This window comes from Eleutherodactylus coqui, chromosome 7, assembly GCF_035609145.1.
Source record: "Eleutherodactylus coqui strain aEleCoq1 chromosome 7, aEleCoq1.hap1, whole genome shotgun sequence".
Lineage (NCBI taxonomy): Eukaryota > Metazoa > Chordata > Amphibia > Anura > Eleutherodactylidae > Eleutherodactylus > Eleutherodactylus coqui.
Window position 1 is genome coordinate 37,423,013 of NC_089843.1, and position 18,301 is coordinate 37,441,313.

Genomic DNA, 18,301 nt, shown 5'->3' on the forward strand with positions numbered 1-18,301 from the left:
TCCCGCGGCATATCAGTCCACATTTGCTGTAACTGAGACTCTAGATTGTGCAAACTTGTAGGCTGTGGAAGTTGGCATCCCAGATGGTCCCATACATGTTCTATTGGTGATAAATCAGGCAATCCTGTGGCCCCTTTGTGTGTGCGGCCGAGCATTATCCTGCTGCCTCTTGGAAGCCGCCATTAGAGGAACACATGTGGCTGCAGGATGTCCTGAACATATCGCTGAGTAGATAGATATGAGATAAAGAGATAGATAGATAGATAGATAGATAGATAGATAGATAGATAGATAGATAGATAGATAGATAGATAGATAGATAGGAGATAGATAGATAGATAGATAGGAGATGGATAGATAGGAGATGGATAGATATGAGATAGATAGATAGATATGAGATAGATAGATAGGAGATAGATAGATATGAGATAGATAGATAGATAGATAGATAGATATGAGAGAGATAGATAGATAGGAGATAGATAGATAGATAGATAGGAGATGGATAGATAGGAGATGGATAGATATGAGATAGATAGATAGATAGATAGATAGATAGATAGATAGATAGATAGATGATAGATAGATAGACAGATAGATAGCCCATAGTATAACAACAGTCACATGACAGTGCAATAAAAGACTTTATTTGCTCTATGTACAACGGTTTATCAGCCATTTGTTTGATTACATTCTTAAATAAAGGTGTGGTGACGGAGTCGCCCCCGGGAGATGTCGTACATGAAGCACATGAGGCACTGCAGGTGGCGCTCTCAGTAGAACTGATGCTTGCTTTGCTGTTGTCTGTTGGCCATGTGCATGAGTCTGAGGAGGAGGTCGCTGGCAGAGCCATCCATCTGGGTCATGTTCTGCTCCGGGGACACTCGTCTCCTCTCACTGTCTTCATCCAGGCAGCTGGAGTCTACAATGCAACTGTCTGCAGAGGACAAAGAAAGACGTGAGACTTAGTAACCGCGGTTTCTGCGGACTCAGCAGCGCTGGCATGCATTTTGCCTCTCTGGAGCTCCGGGCAGGCTTCTGGGCACTTGTCATCACCAACAGAGCATCTTTTGCTAGTAACAGGGTTTAAAGACCCCACCTTCAGCAAGAGACTGCTCTGATTGGCTGAGTTGTGTGCTCAGCCAATCAGAGCCAGTGCTGGATGCCCCAACCACAGCCATTCATTGAATGGCTGTGATTGGTTCATCGAGCGCTGACTCTGATTGACTGAGCCAGCGCTCAAGGAACCAATCAGAGCAATCTTTTGCTTGAGGCAGGGTCTTCAAATCCCGTTAATAGCAAAAGATGCTCTGTCAGTGCTGACAAGAGCCCGATGGGCTGCCCGGAGCTCCAGAGAGGAGTGGGAGGGACCCGGATAGCGCCAGCTAGGTGAGTACTGCAGGGATTTTTTGGGGAAGGGCTTGAAATATAAGCCCTACCCCAAAAATAACCCCTAGCTGCATGAAAAAAAAACATCACCTAAAAGCACTGTCAATGAATTAATGGCTGTGATTGGTCCCTGCACTCAGCCAATCAGAGGCAAAGAGATTTTTCAACCCCTGGCCAGAGGAAATGAAGAACAGTGTCCGGGGAGAGAACAAGCGCCAGAGCTGTCGGACAACGCTTTTAGATGATGTTTTTTTTAATTATTATTATTTTTTTATGCAGCTAGGGGTTATTTTCGGAGGAGTGCTTATATTGGCTAGTAGTAATAGTATAGTAAATGTCATTAGTACTAGTACTTGTAGTGATAGCAGTACTAATGGTAGAAAAAATGGATATCAGCAACACAATCTTATTGTTCCACAATGAGCCAGATATATTTGAAAAAGGGTCCCAGGAGTCGAAATGTCATTTTATGTGTCTGGAGGAATAAAATAACTTTTTATATAATACCACGGATGCTGTCACATCTCTTCTTTTAGAAGCTAGCAGTACTAATGGTATCATTGTTAGTACTAGTAGTTGTAGTGAGAGCAGTACTAATGGTATCATTGTTAGTACTAGTAGTTGTAGTGAGAGCAGTACTAATGGTATTATTAGTACTAGTAGTTGTAGTAGTAACACTAGTAATTGTATCGTTATTAGTACTACTACCGGTAGTTGTAGTAACAGTAGTAGTAGTATAATTTTAGTACTAGTAGTTGTAGTAATAGCAGTAGTAATGGTGTCATTATTTATTCTAGTAGTTGTAGTAATAAGCAGCAATGGTATCATTATTAATACTAGTAGTTGTAGTGATAGAAGTAGTAATGGTGTTATTATTAGTACTAGTAGTTGTAGTAATAGCAGTAGTAATGGTGTAATTATTAGTACTAGTAGTTGTAGTAATAGCAGTAGTAATGGTATTATTAGTACTAGTCATTGTAGTGATAGAAGTAGTAATGGTGTCATTATTAGTACTAGTAGTTGTAGTAATAGCAGTAGTAATGGTATTATTAGTACTAGTAGTTGTAGTAATAGCAGTAGTAATGGTGTCATTATTAGTACTAGTAGTTGTAGTAATAGCAGTAGTAATGGTATCATTATTAGAACTAGTCGTTGTAGTGATAGCAGTAGTAATGGTATCATTATTAGTACTAGTCATTGTAGTGATAGCAGTAGTAATCGTATCATTATTAGTACTGTAGTTGTAGTAATAGCAGTAGTAATGGTATTATTAGTACTAGTCATTGTAGTGATAGCAGTAGTAATGGTATTATTAGTATTAGTAGTTGTAGTGATAGCAGTAGTAATGGTATTATTAGTACTAGTCGTTATAGTAATAGCAGTAGTAATGGTATCATTATTAGTACTGTAGTTGTAGTAATAGCAGTAGTAATGGTATTATTAGTACTAGTAGTTGTAGTAATAGCAGTAGTAATGGTGTCATTATTAGTACTAGTAGTTGTAGTAATAGCAGTAGTAATGGTGTCATTATTAGTACTAGTAGTTGTAGTAATAGCAGTAGTAATGGTATTATTAGTACTAGTCGTCGTAGTAATAGCAGTAGTAATGGTATTAGTAGTTGTAGTGATAGCAGTAGTAATGGTATTATTAGTACTAGTCGTTGTAGTAATAGCAGTAGTAATGGTATCATTATTAGTACTGTAGTTGTAGTAATAGCAGTAGTAATGGTATTATTAGTACTAGTCGTTGTAGTAATAGCAGTAGTAATGGTATTATTAGTACTAGTAGTTATAGTAATAGCAGTAGTAATGGTGTCATTATTAGTACTAGTAGTTGTAGTAATAGCAGTAGTAATGGTATCATTATTAGTACTAGTCATTGTAGTGATAGAAGTAGTAATGGTATCATTATTAGTACTGTAGTTGTAGTAATAGCAGTAGTAATGGTATTATTAGTACTAGTCGTCGTAGTAATAGCAGTAGTAATGGTATTAGTAGTTGTAGTGATAGCAGTAGTAATGGTATTATTAGTATTAGTAGTTGTAGTGATAGCAGTAGTAATGGTATTATTAGTACTAGTCATTGTAGTAATAGCAGTAGTAATGGTATCATTATTAGTACTGTAGTTGTAGTAATAGCAGTAGTAATTGTATTATTAGTACTAGTCGTTGTAGTGATAGCAGTAGTAATGGTATCATTATTAGTACTAGTAGTTGTAGTAATAGCAGTAGTAATGGTGTCATTATTAGTACTAGTATTTGTAGTGATAGCAGTTGTAATGGTATTATTAGTACTAATAGTTATAGTAATAGCAGTAGTAATGGTGTCATTATTAGTACTGTAGTTGTAGTAATAGCAGTAGTAATGGTATTATTAGTACTAGTAGTTGTAGTAATAGCAGTAGTAATGGTGTCATTATTAGTACTAGTAGTTGTAGTAATAGCAGTAGTAATGGTATCATTATTAGTACTACTAGTTGTAGTAATAGCAGTTGTAATGGTATTATTAGTACTAATAGTTATAGTAATAGCAGAAGTAATGGTATCATTATTAGTACTACTAGTTGTAGTAATAGCAGTAGTAATGGTATCATTATTAGTACTAGTCGTTGTAGTAATAGCAGTAGTAAGCTGGCCTCGGGGACTAAATAGATAAAGTAGATATACTGCCGGCGATCCCTTCCCTCAGTAGGTGGATGTGTAGAGCAGACATTTTCCTCTCTGCTACATGGAGTAGGACACTGATGAGTATCAGTAATGTCTCAGCTATTCCTTGTCTCCAGCTGATATGGACTCTGAATTATCCCATTTTCTTTATGGACCCTCCCATAGAGACCACCATCACTGACTTACCATCACTGCAGCATATTCCCGGTGCGGCACATCGGCCTCCCTTGCTGCAGGGTTTCCCACCAGCTTCACAAGGGGAAGGTAAGTAGTTTTCTTCCACACAGCGAAGAGTTTCGGGGGTCCCGACGTAGCATCCTAGATCTTCTCCACAACAAATGTTTGGCCCAAAACAGTTCCCTCTGTTACCGGGACCACATGGTATGCACTGCAAAGAACAGGTACGGTATAGCAGCTTTACTTATGTTAGCCATATAATAGTATTACTTATGTGTACAGTATGGAGGGTTAGTTATGTGTGCTGTATAATGGCATTAGCTTTGTGTATAGTATGGCAGTGTTATATGGTGATGTTATTTATGTGTATTGTATGATGGTGTTAGTTATCTGTATTACAGTCTTATTTGTGTATATTTTATAATAGTAGTACTTATGTGTATAGTGTGTCAGTCTTATTTATGTGTGCTGTAATAGTTATGTGTCCAATATGGCAGAGTTATATATGTATACTGCATAATACTATTAGTTATGTGTACAGCATGGCAGTGTTTATGTGTGCGGTAAATTTGCGTTAGTTGTGTGTATAGTTTGGTAGTACTATATGGCAGTGTTCTTTATGTGTACTTAATAATGGCAATAGTTATGTGTACAGTATGGCAGCACTGTTTATATATACTGTATAGTATTTGGTAGTACTATATGGCAGTGTTCTTTATGTGTACTTAATAATGGCAATAGTTATGTGTACAGTATGGCAGCACTGTTTATATATACTGTATAATGACATTAGTTATGTGTATAATATGGCAGCACTATTTATATATACTGTATAATGGCCTTAGTTATGTGTATAATATGGCAGCACTATTTATATATACTGTATAATGGCCTTAGTTATCCGTATAATATGGCAGCACTATTTATATATACTGTATAATGGCCTTAGTTATGTGTATAATATGGCAGCACTATTTATATATACTGTATAATGGCCTTAGTTATGCGTATAATATGGCAGCACTATTTATATATACTGTATAATGGCCTTAGTTATGTGTATAATATGGCAGGGTTATTCATCATTGAAAAGAAAATTCTGTAAAAGGATTGGCCGGCAGAGGACTGGAGTAAAGTTATTTTCTCTAATGAAGCCCCGTCCAGACTATTTGGGACATCTGGAAGAATGATTGTACCGAGAAGACAAGGCGAGCGCTACCCTGAGTCCTGCGTCATGCCCACAGTAAAGCATCCTGAAACCATTCATGTGAGGGGTCACTTGTCATCCAGTGGAGTGGGCTCACTCACAGCCTACGAACATGACCATGAATAAAGAATGGGATCTAAACATCCCCCAAGAGCAACTTCTCCCAACCATCCAAGACCAACTTCTCCCAACCATCCAAGACCAACTTCTCCCAACCATCCAAGACCAACTTCCCCCAACCATCCAAGATCAACTTCTCCCAACCATCCAAGAGCAATCTGGTGATGAACAATGGGCCAGCAAACTCCCCAGATCTCAATCCTATTAAGACCCTGATGTCAATTCTCAAAAAGCAGGTTGACAAACAAAAACACAAAAATTGTGATCAACTCCAAGCACTGATTAGGAACAATGGGCCGTCATCAGTCAGCATTTGGCCCAGAAGCTGATGTCCAACATGGCAGGGCAGATTGCAGAAGTCTTGAAAAATAAGGATCAATACTGTAAATATTGAGTCTTTGACTAAACTGGATGTATTTGTCAGTAAAAGTTTAAAAACATATGAAATGCTTATAATTGTACTTCAGTAACCATAGAAACGTCCGACTTAAAGAGCTAAAAACACCGGAGCAGAAAAATTAATGGAAACCAAAATTTGTGTCGGTCTCAAAACCTTTGGTCCCGACTGTACAAAAACATTTTCTACACAATGGCATTAATTTTCTTTGGGTTTTAGAAAAAGTCAAAAACTTTCTGCCACTGCGCTGCTTGTTCTGTTTGGCATCTCTGTGCTAAGACCTGCCGCAGCTAACACATAGCCGGAGATTAAGCCGAGCTGTTCGTGGTGCTGAAACACCACTGCCGATGTCCATAACAAGCAGCGCTAAATGTATCACTGATTGAAAGGTCGCGTCGATAGGTTTGACTTCTGCAAACGATGGCAAACGAAAGTTGTGCCATATGACAAACTCTGCTCAGTTCAACTGGGAAGGCAAAGTGTCTAGGTGTGTAGCGTAAAATCTCCTTCCCTGTCCGCCATGCCTGGTGCTGAAATGCAGATAATGTTGAATGAGGCAACCAAAGTCATGTGCAGATGTAGCAGAGCTGAGTTTGTTGCGTGTGTCGAGTTTAATGAATATCACTGGAAATAATTCGGCTTGCCCATAATTAATATTGGGGTGGTGCCTCTTTAATGGATATGGCTCAGTGGGTAGCACACTTGTTCTTTCTTCCCCAGAGATGAAGAAGGAGAAGAATAAACACAAAGAGAACATAAAAACTCCATACATGTTGCCCCTGGACAGACTTGAACCTAGCACTCCAGCACTGCAAGGCAGCAGTGCTAACCACTAAGCCACCACTTGTCCTTCCCGCTCTAGAGGAGGGGGAAAATAAACACATAGAGAATATAAAAACACTATCCAGATGTTGTCGGTGGTCAGATCTGAACCTAGAACACCAGCACTGCAAGGAAACAATGCTAACCACTGAGCCACCACACTTCTTCCCCACCACCACCATTACTCCCATGCTATTTTGCTGCATTAGGGACCTTCTGGATGTCAAATTAATGAACCCGTTTCAATACCCCCATTGACTTTAACGGGCATCGACAGACTTTCTAAGGTATCTCAACTCAATGCACAAATCATTTAGCCGCAAATTGAGCTCTGCTATATCTGTGCACTATAAGACCACCTGCACAAGCATGATTCAACCCCCCTAATGTCCATAGAACACTAAAATGTAGCAGAGCGGAAAGTGTGACATCAAGAAATGCTGAACTTGTCATTTGGCCAAACTCATGTTAACGTTACAATGTGTTATCTGTAGATTTACATAGGACTGCAGATGAAACCCAATAAGTTATTCCAACTTTTATAGTCACCACAATCCAACAATAGGAGAATATCTCATGGCTAAAGCACAAAGCTGAATATGTCATGTGGCACACCTCACTGGGATATCACAATGTGGTCACACTGGATTTACATAGGACTGTTTAATTATCCTATGTCAGCATCTTATTGCTTGGCACAAACAACAGCTCAGCTACATCTATGTGAGACTGTTTAGTCTGAGGCTGTATTCACAAGATTTATTATCAGTCCTGAATAATAGGACCAATTTTTTAGGTGATTTTTTTGTGTGATTTCAGCTGTTTTGAGTCCAATTTAATGGGCACACATGATGGGTCAGATGATGTAATTAAGGGCGCCTTCACATGGGCGTAGATTTTATCAGTATTTTATAAGCCAAAACCAAGAATGGGTTTGAAATCCAGAAGCTGTGCGAATCTTCCCGTTCTGCTCTCGTTCTGTCCGCGCCACTTCTGGTTTGGGCTCACAACATACTGACCAAAAATACACCCGTGCGACACGTTTTTATGGTTGGCATGGTTACACGCGATAAAAACGGATCACAATCTCATCAAACAAGCGCTACCCTTCTTTTAAATGTATTTCTTTTTTTTATAAAGGCACGCAGAGACTTCAATGGGCAATTTTCATCTGAAAGTCACAACAAAATCGGATATGCTGCAGTTTCTTTTGCGCAGACTGTTTGTCCAACTTTAAGAATCCCGCCTGTGAATAAAACCAGTCACAAGAATGGGATTCATTTCTGTCCAATTTTGGTCCGATTTTATTTAAGCCTGAAAATTAGATGGAAATTTTTTTTTGTGTGAATATACCCTAAAAAGCGCATATTCCAGGTCAATTCTTTTAGGTGTCTATAGCAGAGGTCTCCAATCACTGGGGCTCTGCAGAACTACAAGTCTCATCATGCTACAAGCTATAAAGGTACGTTAGGTGTTGTAGGCTCAGAATAAAAGGAGAACAAGTTGGAGACTAATGATAGATAGATAGATAGATAGATAGATAGATAGATAGATAGATAGATAGATAGATAGATAGATAGATAGATAGATATGAGAGAGATAAATAGATAGATAGATGATAGATAGATAATAGATATGAGATAGATAGATAGAGAGATAGATAGGATAGATAAGATAGATAGATAGATAGATAGATAAATAAGATAGATATATAGATAAGATGAGATAAGATAAGATAAGATAAGATGGATAGATAGATAGATAGATAGATAGATAGATAGATAGATAGATGGATATGAGATGATAGATAGATATATAGATAGATATGAGATAGATAGATAGATAGATAGATAGATGATAGATAGATAGATAGATAGATAGATAGATAGGAGATAGAGAGAGAGAGATGATAGATAGATAGATAGATAGATAGATAGATAAGATGAGATAAGATAAGATAGATAGATAGATGCATATGAGATGATAGATAGATATATAGATAGATATGAGATAGATAGATATATAGATATGAGATAGATAGACAGATAGATAGATAGATTGATATGAGATAGATAGATATGAGATAGAGAGATAGATAGATAGATAGATAGATAGATAGATAGATAGATAGATAGATAGATAGATATGGGATAGAGAGATAGATAGATAGACAGATAGATAGATGGATATGAGATAGATGATAGATAGATAGATAGATAGATAGATAGATAGATAGATAGATAGATAGATAGATGGATATGAGATGATAGATAGATAGATAGATAGATAGATAGATAGATAGATAGATAGATAGATATGACATGATAGATAGATAGATAGGAAATAGATAGGAGATAGATAGATAGATAGATATGGGATAGATAGATAGATAGATAGATAGATAGGAAATAGATAGGAGATAGATAGATATGAAATAGATAGATACGACATGGATCAATAGATAGATATGAGATAGACAGATATGAGATAGAAAGATATATAGATAGATACTTTTTCCAGTCTCCCCCATCAATAGACCAGACTTCCCAGTAATAAAGAGCTGAAATACTGCACCTGTCGGACTTCGGAGTCGGGGTAGGATCTCTTGCCTCCTCTGGGGCAGTTCTGGATGTAGCATGCTGAGGACAAGGCTAGGAGACACAGGAAGCAGGCAGGGACAGAGGCTTCAGGCATCCTCAGGGTCTGTAGAAGCAGCGGTGATGGGAGGAAGGTTTGCTGTGCAATGCTCTTCGCTGTGCCAGTGCTTTCCACTTCTGGGCGAGATCCCTTTTTATACTCCATTCATTTATTCTTAATGCCGACGTAATTGTTTGTGTCCTATTGTTGTGCTGCTTGCATGTTGCATGCAAACAATGAGTGACAAGCAATTAGGAGTCAGTGAATTTAGGCGAGAAGGCTCACTCATCAGCGTCATTAGTTGCCCTAAGTTCATGCAAAGCTCAACACCTATTTTTCTCACAGTGCTAAACACACAATGACTGTGTGTAGACATGAGATAGATAGATAGATAGATAGATAGATAGATAGATAGATAGATAGATAGATAGATAGATAGATAGATAGATAGATAGATAGATAAATAGATAGATAGATAGATAGATAGATAGATAGATAGATAGATAGATAGATAGATAGATAGATAGATAATAGATAGATAGGAGATATATAGATAGGAGATAGATAGATAGGAGATAAATAGATAGATATGAGATACATAGATAGATAGATATGAGATAGATAGATAGATAGATATGAGATAGATAGATAGATAGATAGATAGATAGGAGATAGATAGATAGATAATAGATAGGAGATAGATAGATAGATAGATAGATAGATAGATAGATAGATAGATAGATATGAGACAGATAGATATGAGATAGATAGATAGATAGATAGATAGATATGAGACAGATAGATATGAGATAGATAGATAGATAGATAGATAGATAGATAGATAGATAGATAGATAGATAGATAGATATGAGATAGAGAGATAGATATGAGATAGATAGATATGAGACGGATAGATAGATAGATATGAGATAGATAGATATGAGAGATAGATAGATATGAGAGATAGATAGATAGATAGATAGATAGATAGATAGATAGATAGATAGATAGATAGATATGAGATAGATGGATAGATATGAAATGGATAGATTGATAGGAGATAGATAGATAGATAGATAGATAGATAGATAGATATGAGATAAATATGAGATAGATAGATAGATATGACATAGATAGATAGATAGATAGATAGATAGATAGATAGATAGATAGATATGAGATAGATAGATAGATAGATAGATAGATAGATAGATAGATAGATAGATATGGGATCAATAGATAGATATAGGATCGATAGATAGATATGACATAGATAGCTAGAAGATAGATAGATAGATATGAGATAGATGGATAGATAGATAGATAGATAGATAGATATGAGATAGATAGATAGAGAGATATGGGATAGATAGATAGATAGATAGATAGATAGATAGATAGATATGACATAGATAGCTAGAAGATAGATAGATAGATATGAGATAGATAGATAGATAGATAGATATGACATAGATAGATAGATAAATAGATAAATAGATAGATAGATAGATGGATATGAGATGATAGATAGATAGATAGATAGATAGATAGATAGATAGATAGATAGATAGATAGATAGATAGATAGATATGAGATGATAGATAGATAGATAGATAGATAGATAGATAGATAGATAGATAGATAGATAGATATGAGATAGATAGATATGAGATAGATAGATATGGGATAGATAGATAGATAGATAGATAGATAGATAGATAGATAGATAGATAGATAGATAGATATGACATAGATAGATAGAAGATAGATAGATATGAGATAGATAGATAGATAGATAGATAGATAGCTATGAGATAGATAGATAGATAGATAGATAGATAGATAGATAGATAGATAGATAGATATGGGCTATGTAGATAGATGGATAGATAGATATGATATGAGATAGATATGTTGTGCTGCCAAAAAGCACAATTGTGACTCCGCAAAGCGCTATGGTGAGCGCTAATCTTATTATTATTATTTGTGGCTGGCCATTAATTGTGATTTGTTTTAGTTCGGACACCAGTGCTCTTGGGCACAATTTGTAGTTGTGAGTGGTGAGGTGTGGAATAATACACGGAGCCAGATATTTTGCTTAAATTGTTGTAACCACCATATTATTAAACAAGGCAGTGATATGAGGTCGTTTTCTTCATCACATTCAGTGCATAATAACTGATGCACAAGTTGCAACAATGTAGCCACCCGTGTCCAACTCATCCATATACTGGGAGCTTACTCTGGATTTCTTCTCTCTATCCTTCTTTATGTTTATATCTCTTTATTTCTTTATCTCCCTCTCTTCAGGTTTACATCTCTTTTATTTTTTTTATTCACTGTCAAAGCTGTCTCTCCTTCTCAGTTACTCACAATTTCTCAGATTTCTCTCTTGTTTCTCTCTTTCTCTCTCTGTCATGGCTGATCTGTCTCTTTTCACTTCTTTCTTTTGCCTGGCACTTTCTTTTCTCCTGTCGGGCGCTTCTTTTTTCTGGCGTTCTCTCTCTGCCTGGCGCTCCTCTGCCTGTCACCTCTCTTTTTTCACTACTCTTTCCTCTCTTTACTTATTGCTTAAACTTATTCTGCCTCTACTCTCTGGCACTTGCTTTTCCTGGTGCGTCTCACTCACTCTGACTCCTGCGACCGTTGTCTGGCTAGTAATCATCTCTGTCAGCTGACCAGTTAGTCTGCAGCCAATCATAATCTATCTGGTTGCTGGGCTACCTGCCTCATCTGAGTCTCTATGCATTTTTTCTATCTTGTGCAACTGGATAAAAATGTCCTAACTGGTTGCTAGGTTACCTGCATCCCTTGTGTAAACTGACTCAGATTAAACCCCTAGGGCCAGTTATTATATTACCGGTCCCCCTAACTAAACAGTGCTATGTAGTGCTTATTTCCAGGCCACTACAGATAGATAGATAGATAGATAGATAGATAGATAGATAGATAGATATATAGATAGATATGAGATAGATAGATAGATATGAGATAGATAGATAGATATGAGATAGATAGATAGATAGATAGATAGATAGATAGATAGATAGATATGAGATAGATAGATAGATATGAGATAGATAGATAGATATGAGATAGATAGATAGATAGATATGAGATAGATAGATATGAGATAGATATGAGATAGATAGAGAGATATGAGATAGATAGATATAAGATAGATAGATAGATAGATAGATAGATGGGAGATAGATAGATAGATAGATAGATAGATAGATAGATAGATAGATAGGAGATAGATAGAGAGATAGATAGATATTGGATAGATAGATATGAATTAGATAGATAGATGGATAGATAGATAGATAGATAGATATGAGATAGATAGATAGATTTGTTTTAGATAGACAGATAGATAGATAGATAGATAGATAGATAGATAGATAGATATGAGATAGATAGATAGATATGAAATAGATAGATAGATATGAGATAGATAGATAGATAGATAGATATGAGATAGATAGATAGAGATAGATAGATATGAGATAGATAGATAGATAGATAGATAGATAGATATGAGATAGATAGATAGATAGATATGAGATAGATAGATAGATAGATATGAGATAGATAGATAGATAGATAGATAGATAGATAGATAGATAGATAGATAGATAGATAGATATGAGATAGATAGATATGAGATAGATAGATAGATATGAGATAGATAGATAGATAGATAGATATGAGATAGAAGGATAGATAGATAATTATAATGAAAGAAAAAGAGAGAAAGAAAAATAAAAGGAGAAAGAAAGAAGGAAAGTTTGTAGTACAGATTTTGTGCAGATGACACAGTCTACTGCATCCAAGCCCTTTCCTTAAGCAATACATATCAACCAGTCATATGAAGGTGCCATTTTCCACCCTGCTTTCACGGGGATGGATGCATTGGTTGATAGATAGATAGATAGATAGATAGATAGATAGATAGAGCTCACTCCCTTGGATGGAAAGCAACCCCACATATGAATAGTCTCAGGATGCTCTACTGTTGGCATGACACAGAACTCATGTTGGCACTTCTCCTCTGAACAATCATTCTTCCAAATGCGTCAAACATGTCAAAGGAGCCTTCATCAGAGAAAATAACCTTCCTCCAGTCCTCTGCAGTCCAATCCCTGTGCAGTATATTCTCCAATGATGCCCCCTTCAAGCTGTTTGGGACATCTGAAAGAATGACAGTCTGCAGAAGACAAAGTAAGCTTTACCATGAGTTCTCTGTCATGCCAATAGTAAAGCATCCTGGGACCATTCAGTGGTTACTTTTCACAGCCTAAGAATACTGCCATGAATAAAGAATGGGATCAAAACATCCTCAAAGAGCAACTTCTCCCAACCTTCCAGGGCTAATTTCTCCCAACTATCCAGGACCAACTTCTCCTCACCATCCAGGAACAGAAGCTGATATCCAGCATGGCAGGGTATTGAGTAAATATTGAGTATTTGTCAATAAAAGTTTAAAAACTTAGGAAATGCTTACAATTGTACTTCAGTAACCATAGAAACATCTGACTAAAAAAAATCTAAAAACACAATTAAAAAACTTTGTGAAAACCAGAAATTGTGTCAGTCTCAAAACGTTTCGCCTTGACTGTGTGGATGGTTTAATGGATGGATAGAAGGATTGATGGATGGAAGATTAGTTGAAGCAATCTATGGAGATAAGTTAGGAAGCAACCACGAAAAATATGTTAGGTCTGAAGACCTAAACAGAAGACAGGAAAACCTGGAGAGGCATTCAGCACATGTTCAGCACACTTCATTCCTTCTTATCTCTGTTCTTAGCAGGGAGAATATTTTTGATACTTTGTTATCCAAACCAGTTTGGTATCCTCTATCTATAAAGAACAGTGACTGCTAAATGTACAAGTAAAGCTGATGGTGGAGGTTGGCTTCAATGCTTGCTAGATTACGTCCTCATCCATTTCTGTTGGTAAGATTTATGTGTACCCAGAGGCGTAACTTGAAGTTCCCGGGCCCATTGCAAAATCTACAACAGGGCTCCCAACTGTAATGCTTTATTCATGGTACTGGGCTCCCTATATGGAGACGATAGGTCTTATGGACCCCCTAAGGCTCCTGGGCACAGGTGCAACCGCATCCCCTACAGTTACGTCAGTGTGTATACCTATTAAAGATCCTTAACAAGACCTGTTATCCCCATTACTTGTTCTGCGCCATTGAGTTCTGTGATTCGTTCTTCTATGTCTCTAGAGATCCAGACTGGAAAGGGGTATAATAGTAATGTACAAAGTAACTTACACAGCCAACAGAAGACCACATGGAAATAGAAAAGAACTTCAGAAGAGGGCTAAAGGTCCATCTAGTCTATTCATTATAGTGTGTACATTTTATATATGCTTTTTGGAAGGTACAGACATTTTCAGAGAACACTCCACGGGGAAATACCATTTTAGTCAATGTCCCACCCCAGAAGGAGTGTGATGACTGGGAAGACACATACAAAGTCCATGCAATGAACCACTGAGATACTAAAGGGGGAAAAAGATTCTCTAATACCCCAGATATGTTCCAAAATGGTATCTAGATTGACAGATTACTTATCAGCCACGTGAAGACTCTTTAGATATCTTTATCATATAAGCCTTGCCCTAAGGATATTGCCTAATACTGGACAATTCCTTTTGTTGGACATGTCTTCTGATGATAAACTGATTGCAGGTTGTCCCCCCAGCAATCAGCTCTAAAAACGTGTTAACAAGTGTTCAATTTCCCTGTAGCACCTCCGCAGGGGAAATTAAACATTGCACAATTATCATTCAAAGCAATGAGCTGTCCATATAATGTGCCAGGTCCTCCGAGCAGGGAGGGACAAAACTACTACTTCCCAATGCATTGAAGTTGCTGCTTTTATCCACAAAGGGCAAAAACACATGTACATTTTGTCCCATTACGCAAGACACCACCCGATATGGTGGTATCACAAAACCACTATGTCAAGAATATGGTAACAATAGGGTGAAGTGTCACACCAGTGTAATTGGCCGCACAAATATCATAAACCAACAACGTGCCTTATTAAAACAATATTTTATTCTAAATACATTAAAAAATAGTATCTTAAAAAGATGAGTCACCATAGGAATAACCCCGAGTGAAGAATCCCAAGGCAAATACAATCCATCTATATATTACCCAATTTAGTGGGGCATTTGTCTTGGGATTGTTCACCCGTGGCTCGGGGGTTATTCCTTTGGTGACTCATCTTTTTAAGATACTATTTTTTAAGGTGTCTAGGATAAAATATTGCTTTAATATGGCAGATTCCTACGTTCTTGGTTTATACAGTGGATATAAAAAGTCTACACATCCCTGGTAAAATGCCATGTTTTTGTCATGCCAAAACATCTGACAAAGACGAACCATTTCGATCCTGAAGCAAGTCGCCTTGGGACCCCTCCCCAGCCCCCTGACCCCGTTCCCTTCCTCTCCTCTCCCAATTTCCCCTTTTCTCCCATTTGACCTACCCCCCCTCCCCTCTTCTTCTATATCCATAATTTTATGAGTTTGAGCTACAGTCTGCAGACTGTGCTCCCCAGGATTATTCTCCCGAAAGGGATCTTCTATAGTATTTTCTGTTGGTTCCCTCCTTCGGTTCTGCCCCCGACGCCGGGGGGCCTGGGGAGGGAAAGAATTTATCTTTCAAAAGCAGTTATGATACATTGACAAGGCCAATAATTCTTTGCTGTAATGTTTGAGTAATGTGGCTATTGTGTATGTTAATCTGAAAAAATTTCAATAATAAAAAACTTTGAGTTTAAAAAAAAAAAAAAGACGAACCATTTCAGATGTACTTCCCCTCCATGCGCCCCGTTATCTGGACAATTCCATTGAAAAACAAGCTGAAATATTTTAGAGTGGAAAAGTAAAACTAACAAAACTAAAATAATGTAGTTGCATAAGTGTTCACACCCTCTTATATTTGGGGGTGTGGTTGTGTTCAGAAATAGCCAATCACATTTAAGCTCATGATAAATAGTAGTCAGTACTCCGCTGCCATTATTTACAGGGATTCTGGGTTCCCCCATATAAAGTTCGGCTCTTCTAGGAGGATTTTTCTGACATTTCTTTAGTTGGTCCGTAAAGATCTTACAGCCCATCAAAGGGGTCTGATTGTTGAAAGTTATTAGTCAGGAGAAGGGGACTAAAACATGTTCAAGGCATTATATATGCAACGTGCAACAAGCAGGAAGATGTCTGCACTCTCTGAGTGGTTTCTAAGAGGTGGCTGAGGAGCCGTGTCCTGGTGGCGATGAGTGCAGTGCACTCTATGTAATCTTGTGCACAGATGAAGGTAGACAGCAGGATATGGGCGACTAATGGAATTAGGTGAACGTGACACCAGTGCCTGACTTAAAAGGTCTTGTTAGAGAAATAAGACTAACACATGTATTTGAGTAAACTGCCGGCATACCATTTACTACTGAACGTGGCAGTCTGCAGACAGTTTAGACAGTACAACTTGCATAAACACAATTTAAACCTTGATACACGGTTAGATAAGTCCTGGGGAGGCAGCAACTGAGATATGGGGAAGCTATAGAGAGACTGACAAGAACTGACAAAACCTCTATTATCCCCACTAACAGTAATTGACAACCTGAAACACGTGCTAAAGTTCTTTAGTACTCACTCAGTTGGTCCTATGGAGAATCTCTGCTGTTTGCAGCTTGTGGGTCAGAGGCTACTCTAGCTATTTGCTGCAAGAATGGAGGGAAGGCATGGCTTGAAAGGGTTTCAGGTCTTGAAAGCAACCGCAGGCTTCCTTCAAAGTAGTGGGAGAATGATCAACTCAACAGGGGGTTACTGAATGGTGCAGTAGCTTTTCCAGCATCAGGCCTCATGCTCACGGGCAAAATAATAATTAAAATCCGCAGCGGATCACCCGCACCCGGATCCGCATCCCATAGGGATACATTGACCACCCGCGGGTAGATAAATACCCACGGATGGTCAATAAAAGTGAATTAGAAAAAATATGGAGCATGAAAAAAAATGGACATGCTCCATTTAGATACGGGTCTCCCACGCGGACGGCTCCTGCAGGCTTCTATTGAAGCCTATGGAAGCTGTCCGGATCCGCGAGAGACCTAAAATCAGAATATACTCACCTGCTCCGGATCTTCCCTTCTTCGCGGCTTGATCTTCTCTCCATCGCGGCCGGATCTTTTTTCTTCTGGCCGGCGCATGCGCACACTCCTGTACTCCACTCACTGGCTCTCTCCCCCATTCAACTATTTTCTATTTTTCTGCTACGCCACAGATGAGAGGAACAGGAAATAATCCAGCCTAGTCCACTTACATTTCGGGTTTCAGCTTGGCTGTGGTAAGCTCTGCTCCTCGACCAATCGGGGAGCTTCTTTCTTCTGCTGGGTCATGTGATCTACAGGTCCTGTTGCTTCATACAGAAAGTTTTCCCCAGGTCCTAAAACGTTTGTTTTACAGTGCAATTACTAAGTTAAATTAACTATTTAGTTCCCTATTCTGACTCCATCTTTTTATTAAATGAAAACCAGCATTACTAGCATTTGATAAATGAGCTGCAGCTAGGAAAATTGCTCTTAAATTGCAGCTAAGTACTTTTACTGTAGTGTCACACTTCAGGTCACTATACATATACCATGCAACACGGTAAAACATCATCAAGAAGGGAATGTCATTTAGCACAACAGTGACATTACCAAGAACTGGACGTCACTCAAAAACTGATAAAAAGACCAGAAGAGAGTTCGTCCAGGTGGCTGCCAAGAGACCTACAAAAACATTAAATGAGCTACAGAAGTACTGCTTGTGTAGTGCATGCCACAACCATCTCCCGTATTCTGCATATGTCAGGGCT

At 37.9% G+C, this 18,301-nt stretch overlaps 1 protein-coding gene across 2 annotated transcripts; it reads right to left on the reverse strand.

Moving 5' to 3' along the window:
- Window positions 1-657: 657 nt before the first annotated feature.
- Window positions 658-17,704, reverse strand: LOC136573298 (vasotocin-neurophysin VT). Of its 2 annotated transcripts, none has more exons than XM_066574600.1 (3): window positions 17,574-17,704; window positions 4,241-4,442; window positions 658-937 (listed from the first exon to the last, which is right to left on the reverse strand). In XM_066574600.1, the coding sequence occupies exons 1-3, from the start codon at window positions 17,649-17,651 to the stop codon at window positions 774-776; spliced, it is 444 nt and encodes a 147-aa protein (XP_066430697.1). In that variant the 5' UTR covers window positions 17,652-17,704; the 3' UTR covers window positions 658-773. The 2 variants fall into 2 exon arrangements, with proteins under 2 accessions (XP_066430697.1, XP_066430696.1); XM_066574599.1 differs by lacking the exon at window positions 17,574-17,704 and adding an exon at window positions 9,352-9,497.
- Window positions 17,705-18,301: the final 597 nt, after the last annotated feature.

What these genes read in the sequence shown, in the direction of transcription:
- LOC136573298 (XM_066574599.1), bottom strand. Translation starts at nt 9,471, where the DNA reads ATGCCTGAAGCCTCTGTCCCTGCCTGCTTCCTGTGTCTCCTAGCCTTG. An exon ending in CCGACTCCGAAGTCCGACAG is followed by an intron (nt 4,443 to 9,351) that starts GTGCAGTATTTC and finishes TGTTCTTTGCAG; the next exon opens with TGCATACCATGTGGTCCCGG. An exon ending in GGGAATATGCTGCAGTGATG is followed by an intron (nt 938 to 4,240) that starts GTAAGTCAGTGA and finishes TGTCCTCTGCAG; the next exon opens with ACAGTTGCATTGTAGACTCC.